The following is a 15,347-nucleotide window of genomic DNA, read 5'->3' as shown; positions in this document are numbered from 1 at the left end:
GCCATCTTCCTTATCCATTAGCTCCTATATCGCTGACACACTAAAATGCCGTCCTCTTATGTCTCAAATATTGTAACATACATAAGATTGGAAACTAAAAGATACAATCATTAGGCCCTTCAAATCTATTTACTTTTCTTCCAATTTTTTGGTTTCCTTTATATAGTCCACAACCAAAACAGCTGTGAATAATGTTTCACCTATACCATGATTTGTCCAGGCAAAACAAACCTTCAAAGGAATACAAGAAGGGTTAGAAGTAATCTATTATTTTTTCAATTCTCAATGGAAGCACCAACAGGACTCAGTGGTGGTCACCGGAGTTTCCGGTCAGCCACCAAGGTTTAATTCTCACTGTGATCTGCTCATTTTGTATGGCATGAGTTCAAGAGGAATGAGACCACATGTAAATTTTCGGTGATTGACAAATTAGATACCCTTGACATCTTAACTTAAAGAAGAACGCTATTTTGTTGTGTTTATCGAAGCTTCCAATTATGTCCAAGAAAGAAAACAAGAAATAAAAAGTTCAATAGAAATCTGGTGTGGATTTAACAAACATTTCTGGAACAGTTGCTTAATGTTCACTATGCAATAAAAAGTGAGTGATATTGAGTTTAAGCATTTCTTGATCTCCAACTGTTTCTACTCGGACTTGTGTGGTCAAAAAGATTCTAACATTTTACCTCGGGTTTAAAGACACTCCCTGTAGTATTGTGGGCAATCCCCTCAATAAGAAGGGATTGTACAACAGAGGGGAGACTTTCTGAACTGTCTGGTGGTTCCCTGATCATGCCAGCAACATATGCCTTAACAACTGTCATCTGCAAGCCAAGTATGATTTGTTATTTCATAGGGTTAAGGTTCACATACAATTAACAAGAATGTAAATTGGGCCATGCCATTTTTTTAATATAGCCGATAACACAAATAAGAAAGAATCATGTTCACTAATATTAAGCAATGCCAATAACCAACCTGATTCATGGTCAGTGTCCCTGTTTTATCACTACAAATTGTCGTAGCAGAACCCATAGTCTCACAGGCTGACAACCTTCTTACCTGCGATTTGTGAATTTTTAGAATGCTGAAAACCCAAATCACCCATCAACCCATCATAATACATTATTTTGAATCAAATACTAACCAAAGCCTTGTCAACCATCATCTTCTTCATTGAGTAAGCTAAACTGTCAAGAAATGAAAAAAAGAGATGGTAAGAAAAGAAAAGTAGCTCTCAAAGAATTCAGAGATTGTTACTAAATTCTAATCTGAATAAGCTAAATTTTAAAAACTTCTGTGATCAGTCATACGTCAAGGTGACTGCCAATGGAAGTCCTTCTGGAACTGCAACAACAATAATTGTGACCTAGAAACAAATACTTTTATTAGTACCTCTCTTCATTACAAACATTTTTGTAAACAACAAAATCAATGATTATATAGAAACCATCCATCCAAACACAAAACTGGCAAGTTATTGAAGTGGACATGCTGGCCTACCGCAATTGCAAAAATTTTAACAACTCCATTAATTGCATCTCCAACCTTAGTCTTTCCTGCTTGAAACAAGGGCTTTCCATTGGAATCTTCTGTATGTCCAGTAAAAAATCTGATAAAACAAAACATAAAGTACAGTCAGTGAATGGAACATATGACAGTACACAAATAATTTAGAGCAAAACAATCAAGGGGAGTATCACTTACCTTATCAAGAGGATAACAAAGACTACAACTGCCACTGTAACTCCAACCTTACCAATAAAAGTCGCAACACCATTGAGGCGAACCTATTAGAAACAGGAGACTCTCTGTGAGTGTTGAAGATGTGAAGGTACCACCAATGGCAAAGAATAGAATGTAAATTAAACAAGCCGGATAAGTCAGACCTGTAAGGGAGTTTCTTCGCCATTATCCTCTGATATGCTAGCCATTAATACACCCCACTCAGTATTTAACCCCACACCAGTTACCTGAAATTTTGAAAAAAGGCGATAGAAGTTCAGACCAACTCCTTTAAATCACAATCAGGAAGCATAACTATTTTCAAACGACTAACCAGACATAACAACTCACCAGCATGGTCCCATAGCCATCTGCCACCTTACAGCCAGACATCATAAAGGGATTTTTCTGATTTTTGTCAACCTATTAAGAAAAAGAAAAATGAAGAGGCAGTCATAGACTGATGCAAGTGTTACAAATTTTAGCATCACAAGCTTCTGGGAAAAATTCCCTGCTTTGCCAATAGGCCAAGATGCAAATAGACCAGCAAGAGAGGTACATACATATTTGCTCTCCCCAGTCATACTAGATTCATCAATTGACAGGGAATGTCCAATAATAAGAATGCCATCTGCAGGGACCTGTAAAGGAAAGATGCGTCTTTCAGAGCACACTCATTCAATGTCCAAAATGAAGCATGCATTTATGGTATTAGTACATTGGCAATTTTAATATACCTGGTCACCAATATTGAGGGGTACAACATCACCAACAAGAAGATTGAATATGGAAATTGTATGTCTTCTTCCACCCCTGATCACCTAAGAGGGCAAATACAAAACAGTTGTTAATCACAATACCAAAAAGCAAATCTCAAACATTCCACGTATGTCTATAGACACATATATAGACGTGAAATTTCAAAGAATAAGGCAGTTGGTGACGGTGGATGCACCTGAAGTTGAATGTTTTTCTTCTCTTCACTCAGAATCTGGAAATGCAGAGATTGTCTGTAATCACTGATGGCTGCAAATATAAAGACGAAATAAGTATAAAATGCAATAAGCAAGCATTACAAATAATATAAGAAACTAGGTAAATACAAAGTATATAATGGTGCTATTTATTCCTTGGATGTGACCCTAACATTCACAGACATCTATATTTTTACCCTTGGGAAGAATGAGTGACTGCTCTATTGACATATGGTACATGACACCAGTAAACAGTGGCATGAGGAATGAGGAAAGGACGTTATTCACTCTATTACGAGCGATGTGGTGAAGTCTTGGTCAACAATTGAGTTGGAATATTAGTGAGAGCTCTTCCTATGCACTATTTCCTCAACAAATTTTTGATTCGCTTATATGGTAAGTTTTAATTTTTAACATATTTTTTATTTATTTATAAAGTAATTTTTAATTATTTTGCATATAACATTATTGTGCTTATTTTAGAATAAAATAATTAGAATTTTTACTTAATTACTCGAATTATTTTTATAAAATATTTTGAGTAGAGGGGTGGCAAGAGTGGGGTGTTTTTTCAACCCAAGGAATATTTGGAAATATCTTTCTTTTAGGGGATGGGTTTATTCACCAATAATAAGGTTAAAGCTTATTTTCTCTTTCAAGGACTCCAAGTGGTTGTCAAGAAAGGAATTAGCAAAATTACAATTGTATGGGATTCAGCAAATCTTATTAATATTATCCTAAGCAACACCCTTCCTCTGGACATGTAGCTACAATCTATCGTCATGAAAATTCATTCAGATTCTAGAGAAGTTCAACTATAAATAATTATTCCAATTGTTACGCCATAATAATAAGCAAGCAAATTGCCAAGCTAATGTGGGGGCTAGCCTACCTACAAGTATTTAGGTTGGGGAGTCCTCCTCCCTCTCTCCAATCTCCTAGTTATATATGAAAGGGTCCATTATGGTTTATCTCCCCCTTGGGAGCATTCATCACCTCACCTATCGCATGTTAGTCTTATCAATAATGCAAATTTCAAAGGATCCAGTGTGTGGTTGATCAGTCATTACACCTGACATTAACATGGGCTTCATTCACCGCCTTAGCTCCACCCCACCTCAAGATCAAATGCAAGGAGTTTTGGGAAGCGACAGCATGTAATAGTGGGTTTATTGGATATAAGAGGCATCAATGCTAGAATGAATGTAATGGGTGAAGGCTTCTAGTGCAAGCATTCAACTCTAGGTTTGTGGGATGGTTCCATAGAGCCCCAAATTTTTCCAAGGTTCCTCGCCTCTCTTCATCAAGGTTCGCTCTTAGTTATTTATCTAGAATTGATGGTGTCAATCGGGTATGGTGTTTCTCTCACCAGTTTTCTCACAGTGAGGTTGTTGAATAGGTTGCCTTGAAGCGAGCCACCGACTGGAGGAGCATGGAGTGTCGAATTTTGTAGACCCCCCACTAATTTCCTGATGCTTTATTTCACCATTTTGATGACCGGAATGGCCATATTTTTTAACTAAATATTTGATGAGTTCATCATGGTAAAGAAGTGAATAATTTTTGTGATTGACCCAACTCCAACTCCATTATGCCTTGATTCAAGATTGCTCCTTTATTAGTTAGCTTGTGTGCTTCTGAGTTCAATTGAATGTATACATGGTATAATTCTATCTCTTTGAATTTCCTCAACTGCAAAGCTATCATTTGGAGTATTACAATGTTGGCAATTACTCCTCCAACTTTTTTCTTAGTGACTTACTTTATTATAAGCATTGAGTCTCCAAAAACCAATAGTTTCCTTAAACCTTTGGTAATGGCTAGCCATCTAGAGGTTTGCGAAAGGGGTGGGATCTTTCCCCATATTTGTTCCTCCTTGTTGCTAATGGCCTTAGTATATTAATGATTAAAGCCAAACATGCGTGTCTTCTCCATGGGATAATGATGGGATAATGTTATACTTTTTTGTTGTTACAATGTCTTTGAAGGATAATTTTTTAATGAACTCATAAAAACTTTTGGTAGTACTACAAGGATGCTAGTAAATATAGAAAAATATGCTACTTTTATTCCATACTTTTTTAAGAAGATAAGAGACAAGTGCTGGACACATTTGTATGCCAAGTTCAATTATTGAATGATGGGTCAAGTATTTGGACTACTACATCAATCCCAACAAATATGGCATTATGAATTACAAATTGTTACAAGAAAAGGTGGAGTTATATATTATTTTGGTGCAAATTATATCTTTCCCATTGGGGACATCTCATCCTCATAAAATATGTTCTGGAGGCTATCCTAGTATATTGGCATATTATGACTCTTATTCCAAAAAGCATCTTGAGTAGGATTTGAAAGATAGCATTCATCTACCTATAGAAGGGAACTATGAAGTATAAGGGTTCCCATTTGGTTAGTTGGTCACATTTTTTTCCTTCCCAAAGAAAGTGGAGGGTGGGGCATTAAAAACCTTGATGATTTTGGTAAGACTTTGAAAGTATTTGTGGGTGTTTATAACTAGAACTAGTTTATGGCAGAATATCTTGAGGGCCAAGTATATTACTCTAGGCACTTTATGTGAGTGGATCCAATCGATTCATAAGACTCCACCCAATTCTTCTAATCAATGGAAGGTGATATATCAAGTTTTTTCAGTTGTTGGGCCTCATCTTTATTGGGGGTCAAATTTGCTTGTACGGTTTGTCTAAGAAAGGATGTTATTATTTGATGCAACCAAGATATTTATTCTAGATGATTTGATTGTACCTCTACAAGAGAAGGGCATATCCACATTAAATAATATTGCAGAGTAACTCACTACAATTTGGCAGCAAAGTTGCACTTCCACTAAGGATTTGCATCTTAATGAGATTTTGCATACTCAATGGGCTCAATTTACATCACAATTAACCTTAGTGCACACAAGGATAGGGGTTGGTGATAATGAACTCGTTTGGGTTTATAATGCTTCTAATGTAGTTTACACTACAAAGTTGGGTTAGTCATTAAAAGTAAATGGATAAGGCGAGAAAAAACGGTGGTACAAAAAGATTTGGCAATCTAACGTGACATTAAAAAGCATTCCCTTATTGTGGATAATACTTCAAGGTTGAGTCTTAACTTGGTCTAAAATGATCTAGAGGGGATTCAAGGGCCCAACGACTTGTACTTTATGTTGTGAAGTTAATGAAGACCCTTCACATCTTTTCATAATTTTCCCCTTTACTCATCAACTCGTAGATGCATGCTATAAATCTTTCTTAGAGAGGTTGGGTAAGAAAAAGTATTAGTTTTTCCCCTAGGTTGTGGCTTAGGGGATATGGAAATCTTGAAATAGGTGTGTGTTTGAGGATAAATATCTATCCCTATATTTGGTAGCTCTTTGTGCCTTATCATGGATCAAACCTCCAAAGGGTGGTACTCAATCAACTCGTTGTATTTCTGTTTGACCACTCATTGATCGATCTCATCCTTGGGGTTTTTTGATAGAGCCAACCAAGAGAGGATTCAATGTTGTGAGACCATATTTGTTATGTGATTCTTTAATAATCACTCTATTAATGATAAAGCAAGTATAAGGGCTATCGCCAATGACATTAGGAAGTTCAATGCTCTATTTTCATTACTTAGAACTACAAAATCAAAGAACATAGAAAATTTGCAAGAATTTAAGGATTCAACTGTAGTGATAAGTTGGATGTAAGGTACATTACAAATTCTAAGTTTGGGTCTTGAAGCCTTAGCCAATTAGCCTATGGAGATGATCATCTTATTTCATGCTATCTCATTTCTGCATATATATATACAGAACAAAATATATTGGTAGATACACTTTCAGAATCGACCCTCAGTCTTCCATTAAACTCTTTTTTTTTATGGAAGAATTCAAGGATAATTTACTTATTGTTAGTCAACACATTACTTTATTTTAATTTGCTAAAATATTAGTATTTTGTCATCAAATGACTCTTGATCGACACTATTTATAAATGCGTCAAGATTTTGAATCAAATATATTTTGAAAGGCATAAATTAGAGAGATACATGGAAGAAGAATTTGAGAAAGATAAGGGGGAGATATTGATGTTATGTTGTGGCATGATTTCCTATGGAATGTACTTTCAATTTTTAGCGAAATAGAAAGTATGATTTTTTCTTGGAATACATGTGTGTGTGTTAATTAAGTTTAGTTTCAGTGGTTAGGTAGAATCATTGTGATCCTCCTCACCTGGTTTTGAGTCTTGTAAGTTAACATGTTTGAGCTCAATAATAAAGTAATCTATGTGGTGCTCTTAAGTTATTATATACTACAAGCTCTTGCTTTCGGGATGAGAGTGAGGCTAATTTCATTGTAAGCATGCATTTGATCTATGAAATTAACATGTGATCTAAGAAAGCAGCATCCCGTGGAATATAAGCCATCAAAATCACAAGAGGATCATACCAAGTCGGACTACACCAACCCTTAACATAATTAGATTTTTTTATTTCTCCTCTCAACTATCATGAATTTTAAACCTTATACCAAAAACACCCTTAAAATCCAATTACATTAATAAAATTCAACCATTTATAAAAATCTAATTATAAAACCTAATTTTTCACTTTTTAATTTTAATAAAATAAAAACAACCTTAATCTCAAAAGTCTAACAACCTATGTACTCCAAGACGACCCAAAAAATTATTTTGTACGGATAAGATTTAATTTTAAAATTTTATTAAAACAACTAAAGTATAGTACCGTCTCATCTCTATTTGGTAAAAAATTTCTCTTATTCAATGTCAAAATTATATTGAGCTCGGGAGGCTTCTCTCCAAGCTTTTTGAGCATAGGAATAAAATCTTAAATCAAAATAAATAATTTGTTTCTTTAGGTCCAATAGACTAATGTTTGGTCTTAGCGGACGTTAACCATCATCATCATCATCATAATATGTTTTATTCATTTTTAGTAATATATTACTCTATATATATAATATATATTTTATAATAAAGTGATGTAATTTTAATAGCAATAATAGAATAGAAAAAAGGATGTAAATTAAAAAATAATAAAATAATATTTTTATTAAAATTATAATTATATATATATATATATATATATAGCTTATGAGGTATATAATAAGATTTTGGTTAATACATTTTGTGGTAAAAGAGTTATGGAGTCATCTAACGAGGCGGAGGAATTGCCTGGATGGCTAAAAGTGATTGAAATCCGGGTAAAATTTTTTCAAAAAATCTTGTTGAGACAATGTTTGAATCGTGTTTTTGATGGTGAAAATGGATTCAGCACCATCAAAAATGTCTAGGACACCTAAAATTTTGAAGTTTAACAACTATAAATTGAATTTACAAAAATCTTTGCTCGATTTTCTCCAAATATGACCGGAATTTCCATAACTTTTTGGGCAATTCCTCCGGCAGTTAGACTATGGCAAAGGGTTATTGGTTCTAAATTTTGTGGGCAAAAAGTGATGCTAGGAGATGGTGTGGTCTAGGCCCTGAATAATTTTGACGGCTTAGATACCCTTAGGTTGCCCCTACTCAAGCCATAGGTTAGGCATGCCAATCATCTAAGGACTCGCATTACTTAACTATAAATAAATAAATAAATCTTTAACATAAATAAAATATTTTAATTTCCACCTTTATTTCATATTCAATTTTATATAAAAATAAAGTAATTTCATTTATAAATTTTAATATAAGGGAAATGCATAATTACTTTAATATTTAATATAAAATTTACACATGACATCTAAAATAAATATTAATATAAAAAAACATAATTAAAATTAAAAAAGAAAAGAAAAGAATATGATGAAAAATAATCTAAAAATGTATTGAAGTGTTTGAATCTAAAACTAAATGAAAACTTAAAAAAACTAAATAATAAAACTAAATGAAAACTTTAAAAAACTAAATAATAAAATTCAAATGAATTGAGATTACATTTCAAATTGCATATATATGATTATTAAGTAAATATAAACATTAAACAATTCTAATTAAGTGAAAGAATCGAATTGAAAAAATTAATTGTGAAAATTATTCAATAGAATATAAAACAAGGTCGGATAGTTCGCGATCCCTCATGCTTAGTTTAAATATACTTAAATTAAAGTAAAAAACAATAAAAATATAATGAGACAAAATCATTAACTATTGTGTGCAATATTGGCACATTTATGTAGTTTACTGTACCATTGAATTTATAGAGCTCTTAGTTTAAATATACTTAAATTAAAGTAAAAAACAATAAAAATATAATGAGACAAAACCGTTAACTATTGTGTGCAATATTGGCACATTTTACCCAGAGAATTTGCCATGTAGTTTACTGTACCATTGAATTTAGAGTATGAGTGGACCAGGTAGATTGACTATTGTGGTATGAAATTGGCCCATCTTTCTAGAGAATTTTTTGTGCAGTGCACTGTACTATAGATGTATTCATGATGAGTTATTTGATGTCTATTGAAATAAATGCATTTATTGGTCAATTGCTTTAGTTGTCGTTGAATTGTTTTATAACAAGAGGGAATGTATGAGCTCGAGGCATTGTTTTATAACAATACAGACTATGTGAGATGGAGGCTCAACGCACAATTGAATAATTTGAAGAGTTGGTGGACACTTTGCAAGATTGCTTGACATATAGTCATCAATATGAAAGAGATCTGGCACGGTCCTACAAGTGCACGATTGAATGACGGTTGACAATAAAACCATCATTACAAAATAACCTAGAAAACCTCAAATAACATGTATAGGACATGTCACACTAAATCATCACAATAGGATACAATTATACCATGTATAAGACATGTCACACTAAATCATTAGAATAACACACAAGAATACTAAGTTTACATTATAGTATATACCGACTCTGGACGAGATTTGTAAACTTAACAAAACTTAAACCCTAAACCCTATTAAATTAATCATGTAGAGTGCTACCCAACATAACTAGTCCTATCATTCCCATATCATTAAAATAGACCTGATTGAAAGTTTTTGATACAAACCTAATTCTAGAAGCTAATGCAGTTGCTGCTCTGTACATTTTGAGCAAAGAAACTTCAAGTCGAGCCCAAAAATAGAGCAGGAGAGACCCCTATGCACTGAACATGACTATAGTATTGCCATGTTTAACATCCAGTGAAACACACTCAAATATATCGAAATGTGTTTAGTGACACTAAGAGTCTAGAAGTCTTCATTAGGGCTTTGGGCTCAACTAAGCTTCATTCACTTGCATCACATTAAATATTTACAACATAATTGGTTTTAGTTTAGGGTTGTATCAATAGAAAAAACAAAAACAACAAAATAATTTTTTATTTTTTTTTTATATTTAATGATTTTGCACTTTTATATTTTTATAATTAGAAAACATGAATGCTTGTTATAATAATAATAGTAGTAAAATAACATAAGAAATCTTAAACAAAAATAATAAAATAAATTTATGTGTTTTAATAAAGAAACTAGAGTTGTAGAATTAAGGTGGGTTATAAATATGGAAGACAATTTATTTTATAATGTAAATATTATCCAATTATATAAATAAAAATAACTAAAAATAATATAAATTCGCACGAACATTTATGGCAAGGAGAGGAGAAACTGATATACTAATAATTAAATTGGAAATAAAAAATTAAAAAGTATTAAATAAGGAAAAGATGAAAATCTAATAAAAAAACCGAAACAGTACAACCTACTCTGTGCACCTTTTGATATAAATGCTAGTTAAGTATTCCTAAAAAGGATGTTCTCTTTTGAGGCCACTTTTAGAGATAAGTTTGACATTCGTTACATTCATGAAAGAAAATGTATTGATTCGATATTGAGATTGGGTTGCTAAAATTAATTATCAATAAATTAGTTATGTTAAGTGATTACCAATTAACTATTTATATTTAAGTGATTTTCCAAGTGACTTAGTTGGGTTTTGATTCTTTCCTCATAGTTTCACGCGCTAGTCTTGTTTGTATATTTTCCAAATTTTTTATTGGAATTCGAAATTTATGCTGTGAAACTTTAAGTCGGCAGTTTTGGCCCCGAAGACGCTCCAAAAAGTCTAGCAAGCCCATCTGCGTCAGCCGATTGCTTGAAACTTGGCAAATACAGGCACTGATTCATTGGTTGCGTGAGAATCTCCAGTCCAATCACATTTAAGAAATTTGTCAAAATTGCCAGTCTAATCACATTACAACGATATGAACTGCAATTTTTACTATGTTCGTTTACACGATAGTCAATCCAAGCACATTAAATTACAGGAATAGGTACATATATTTTTTTTGGAACGAAAAAGCATAATTGTATTATATTGAGATAATATAAAGATAATAGAGAGTACAACAAAAGCTTCAAAAAGTTGGAGAAGTTCAGAAACTAAACAAACAAAATTAGATACTATGGTATCCGGAATGCAAACCTTGGAGCTGACACACAATTAACTATATACAAGACTTTTTGCACAATCACATGATATTTCCTGAGATATAAGCTTATTGCCCAAATGGATCAACCATTCATAAAACCATACATATAGTTATATGTATGATGATATTAAATGGCAAATTAATTAAAGCGATTGTGTGTTGCATTTTTTAAATTAAAGAGATAAAAGTATTTATATTAAGCTATCAATAAAAAAATTATAATACTGTCTCAATCAATTCAATTAATATAGAAATAAACAAATTTAGATTTTATAAATTAATATATATTTTAACTTAAAATTATTATTTATTTTTAATTATAAAAAAATAATTTATTTTTAATCATAAAAAAATATTTGTGTTATTAATCTGGATCAATTCACTTAATATACAAATAGAAATTTAAAAAAAAAAATATATATATATATATATATTATTTTAAATTTTTTTTATGAAAATAAAAAATTAGTAAAATAATGAAAAAAAAATCAAAACATTACTATTTCACAATACACATCTCTTGAGACGTGTGAGCTACTCTCTCCATTGTGGAGAAAATGCAAGAATTTTTTATGAAAATAAAAAATTAGTAAAAAAACAAAACATTACTATTTCTAATTTTTTGGACTTTCTGGTGTTGGAATCTGGCCAAAATATTTGACATGAAATATTGATTTGTGTTATTTAAACTGGTTTTTTGACTATATATATGGATTCACCATACTCAAAAACCCCTAGGGCACTACTATTGTGCACAGGTTACCCATCAAGATTGTGATTTCAATAAATTCTTGCAGGATTTTAGAGAAATTAGACCCGAAAAACCCATAGAAAAACCTTCCAAAAAGTCTCACTAAAGACAGCTCGTTTCCAAATCTGTATACTTCTCTTCTGGCTGCCCAGCTACTACCTACATTGTGGAGTAAATGCAAGAGCCATGTGTAATGTGCCAACGTGGAGTGTGCAACATAAATATAAGTAACATCAATATGATTATTTATAACACTATGCCCATGGATTGGAAATGGAGTCCATATAACTATCTCTATCGATTTCCTTTCCACATTACCCATATAGTACATCGCAAACTTCAATTCCCGATTTGGTCTTAACTATCGCTCATTAATATCACACATTATGTTTGCAGAATTACATACTCCCACCTCTGTTGACAGCTCACTGGCATAGTGCCCAGTGCAATGATGACACAATAAGACCCTATTGCTTTTAACCAATAAAAATACAAATAAATAAATTAAATTGATAATAAATAAAAATCAAATCAAACTTTCTAAAGTTTTTTTTTAAACCGGAATGAGTAGTGTTTTTATATATATAAATCGTGCTAAGGTCGGCGGAGGCGGCTAGTTGGTAAAGTCGGACTCGTAAAGACGGTGAGGTCTTGTGCTCAAACCTGAGTGAGGGCGTTGACTAGTCGCGAGGAGTGACTTGCCTGGGCCAAGCCCGCTCACCTTTTAAGGTCGGCGGAGGCGGCTGGTTGGTAAAGTCGGACTCGTAAAGACGGTGAGGTCTTGTGCTCAAACCTGAGCGAGGGCGTTGACTAGTCGCGAGGAGTGACTTGCCTGGGCCAAGCCCGCTCACCTTTGCCCACGGGGCTTTGGATTGACGGTGAATGGGTGCACTGTTAAGGCACTCCTTGCGATAGGACACTGGTTCAAATCCCCCGTGGGTGCTTACCTACCAAATATATATATATATATATATATATATATATATATATATATATATATATATATATATATATATAGATATATATATATATATCGCACCCGTTCGCATGCAAAAACAAGAATTTATATCATATTTTCGAGCTTGCTAAGGGCTTCTGAGACATCAATTGTTCTCCATCCCTTACCTGATAGTTTTCCCCATGCTTCCTACAAAAAAATCTCATTTTTGATAGCCTATGGCTATACATTCGACATAACTGTAATACTAAATACATACATTTATAGTTTGTCATTCAAAAGCATTTTTCAAAAACTAAGTGAGAGAACAGATTATTCCTCCATCGGCGTTGGACTATTCAGATCTAGTCTAGTGAATTCTTATTCATTTCTCTAGTTGTTCTCCTCCATCTTTAGCTTCAGTTGCTCAATTTGTTGACGCAACGCATCCACCTCGTCTTCCAATTGACGGATGCACTCCTTCTTTTCCAATTGCTGCTCCTGCATGGCCAGAGCCTCCTTTTGTTGTTGATGTAGACAATGATGTAGAATAGCCAAACCTTCTCGAATCTCCAAATGTTCCTGCACACAGTACTTACAGGCATTCATGTTGTTGCCACCTTCCCGAGCTTTGCCCTCCCTCGACCCCCCTGTCCTGGGCCTGCAACGACCCCAAGGACCGAACATAGAGTTGTCCTCTGCAGAATTGTTGGGCACGCTCGTGATTTTTTCCAGTATGCCACAAACCCCCAACTCTAGAATTCCATAGACCCACAACTCTAGTATGCCACAGACCCCCAACTCTAGTATGCCACAGACCCCCAACTCTAGTATGCCACAGACCCCCAACTCCAAAATGTCTGCGACGTTCTACTCCAACCTCCCCCACCCAACTCCGCTTATCCGCACAATTCTTAACCTCACTCAGACAACCAACACTTTGTAAATCAACACCCAGGTTCCCCTTACAACAAAAAGCGCCCCCAAAGACCCCCTTGAAGGCCGACGCTTTGACCAAGAACCCACAACAGATGCTCAGTGACCCAGCTTCAGCCGCTAGGCCTTCGCAAATACCACTTAAGCAAAGATTATCCATAAACCATAATATCATATCAAATCGTTACTCCTTAAATAGAAGGTGCAGGTCTGGATATTGATGTTGTACTGGAGTTTGGTACTTGTGGAACTGAGATCCCAATGCTCCTACTTAATTTCCCATCTATCCACCATAATTTCCCAGCTCTTCTCCTCGTCGTTCATTGTCACCCTCACCTTCCTCCCACGCGTGGCCAAAGCAATTCTGAGGAGAGGGATTAAATGTTTCTCACGCTCTCCCATTAAATTGCCATCTCCTATGCTGGAACACTGACCTAGGCAATACATTTTATGTCGTGGGGGTTAGGCTCTCACGCTGTGAGACCTACCAAACAAGTGTAGTACCATCGTGAAGGATGCAGACACGTGGCTACATCAAGCTGAGATAACCATTGCCATGAGGCACAAGGGCAGGCTGGGCCAAGCAAAGGACTATGCGACAAGGACTAAGGAGCGGGAGGCTGAAAAAAAAGGAGAAAGGGGCCATAACAAAATGGAGAGGAGGAGGAACGATAAGGATGGGAGATTTAACAAGATGGGAGGAAGAAGGGTGACGGGGGGAGAGAAGAGGGGATAAAGGAGAAGAGGGGAGGGGAAGGAAGGGGCAAGGGGGGAGGGTAAGGAAAGATAATGAGCGACTAACCTTGAAACATCCAATTCATTTTTCCTTTCTAACCTCTTGGGTGAGCCAAAAATTCCATCCTTAGACTGATAATTGAAACCCATGACTAAGATTAGGGAATGCATATCGTTTCCTCAACCTCATTCACAATACTTCTTTCTACATTCTACTCACAAGCCAAGTTTTCTTGTTTATTTGCTTCCTGATTATTCCCTCTTAGGATATGAAAAAATGACACCAAATCAAAGAAGGGAATCATCCCTTGGGATCTCTTAATAATTTGATTTAGGTCCATGTTTTTTGCCGATGAATTATAATTCATATTCTTTATGATCAACATTGAGTCTCCTAAGACTTGGATCTTTCTAATGCCCTTTTTTTGTGCCAAGGATAGACTGATAAATAAACCATAAGCTTCAACTTAATTGTTTGTCTTCCTACCGAGGCCCCAAACATATATGTCTTTGATGTTTCCTTTGGGATTAATGAAAATCCCTCCCCCTCCTGCCACCCCAATCAAATGTTCTAACGTTAACTTTGTGATATCTAGTTTAATTTTTAGTCAGTTACCAAACTAATTGCAGGTCAAAGGAAATGTGAATACATTACTACCTGTGTGTGACAGGGTAATAATAATAATAATAAAATATGTCAATAAAAAAATATAAAAACAAATAATAACTCTACATTAATATCCCTTTCTTATATAGAAAACCAGTCTAACATATATTATATTAAAGAATAATATATGTTATAAAAAAATATGATGGGCATATATATGG

General features: G+C 34.1%; 1 protein-coding gene across 1 annotated transcript in view; it reads right to left on the bottom strand.

Annotated features, from left to right (window-relative positions):
* LOC149241472 (calcium-transporting ATPase 5, plasma membrane-type-like) overlaps window positions 1-15,347 on the bottom strand; it is a 124,108-nt gene that overhangs the window by 41,089 nt on the left and 67,672 nt on the right. Inside the window, exons 8-18 of the mRNA XM_089370555.1 lie at window positions 2,681-2,751; window positions 2,463-2,546; window positions 2,289-2,366; window positions 2,077-2,148; window positions 1,890-1,973; window positions 1,708-1,790; window positions 1,504-1,612; window positions 1,314-1,369; window positions 1,148-1,190; window positions 979-1,062; window positions 687-824 (exon numbers count right to left, since the gene is read on the bottom strand). Of these exons, the coding sequence (XP_089226681.1) occupies window positions 687-824; window positions 979-1,062; window positions 1,148-1,190; window positions 1,314-1,369; window positions 1,504-1,612; window positions 1,708-1,790; window positions 1,890-1,973; window positions 2,077-2,148; window positions 2,289-2,366; window positions 2,463-2,546; window positions 2,681-2,751 (902 nt within the window). The remainder of the gene's footprint in view (window positions 1-686; window positions 825-978; window positions 1,063-1,147; window positions 1,191-1,313; window positions 1,370-1,503; window positions 1,613-1,707; window positions 1,791-1,889; window positions 1,974-2,076; window positions 2,149-2,288; window positions 2,367-2,462; window positions 2,547-2,680; window positions 2,752-15,347) is intronic.

The sequence above is a fragment of the Pinus tabuliformis genome, chromosome 8, assembly GCF_031772625.1.
Source record: "Pinus tabuliformis cultivar Carrire ecotype Pingquan chromosome 8, CPIR1, whole genome shotgun sequence".
Taxonomy (NCBI): Eukaryota; Viridiplantae; Streptophyta; class Pinopsida; order Pinales; family Pinaceae; genus Pinus; species Pinus tabuliformis.
The sequence above is the reverse complement of the archived record's forward strand: the minus strand, read 5'-3'. Positions and strand labels throughout refer to the sequence as shown.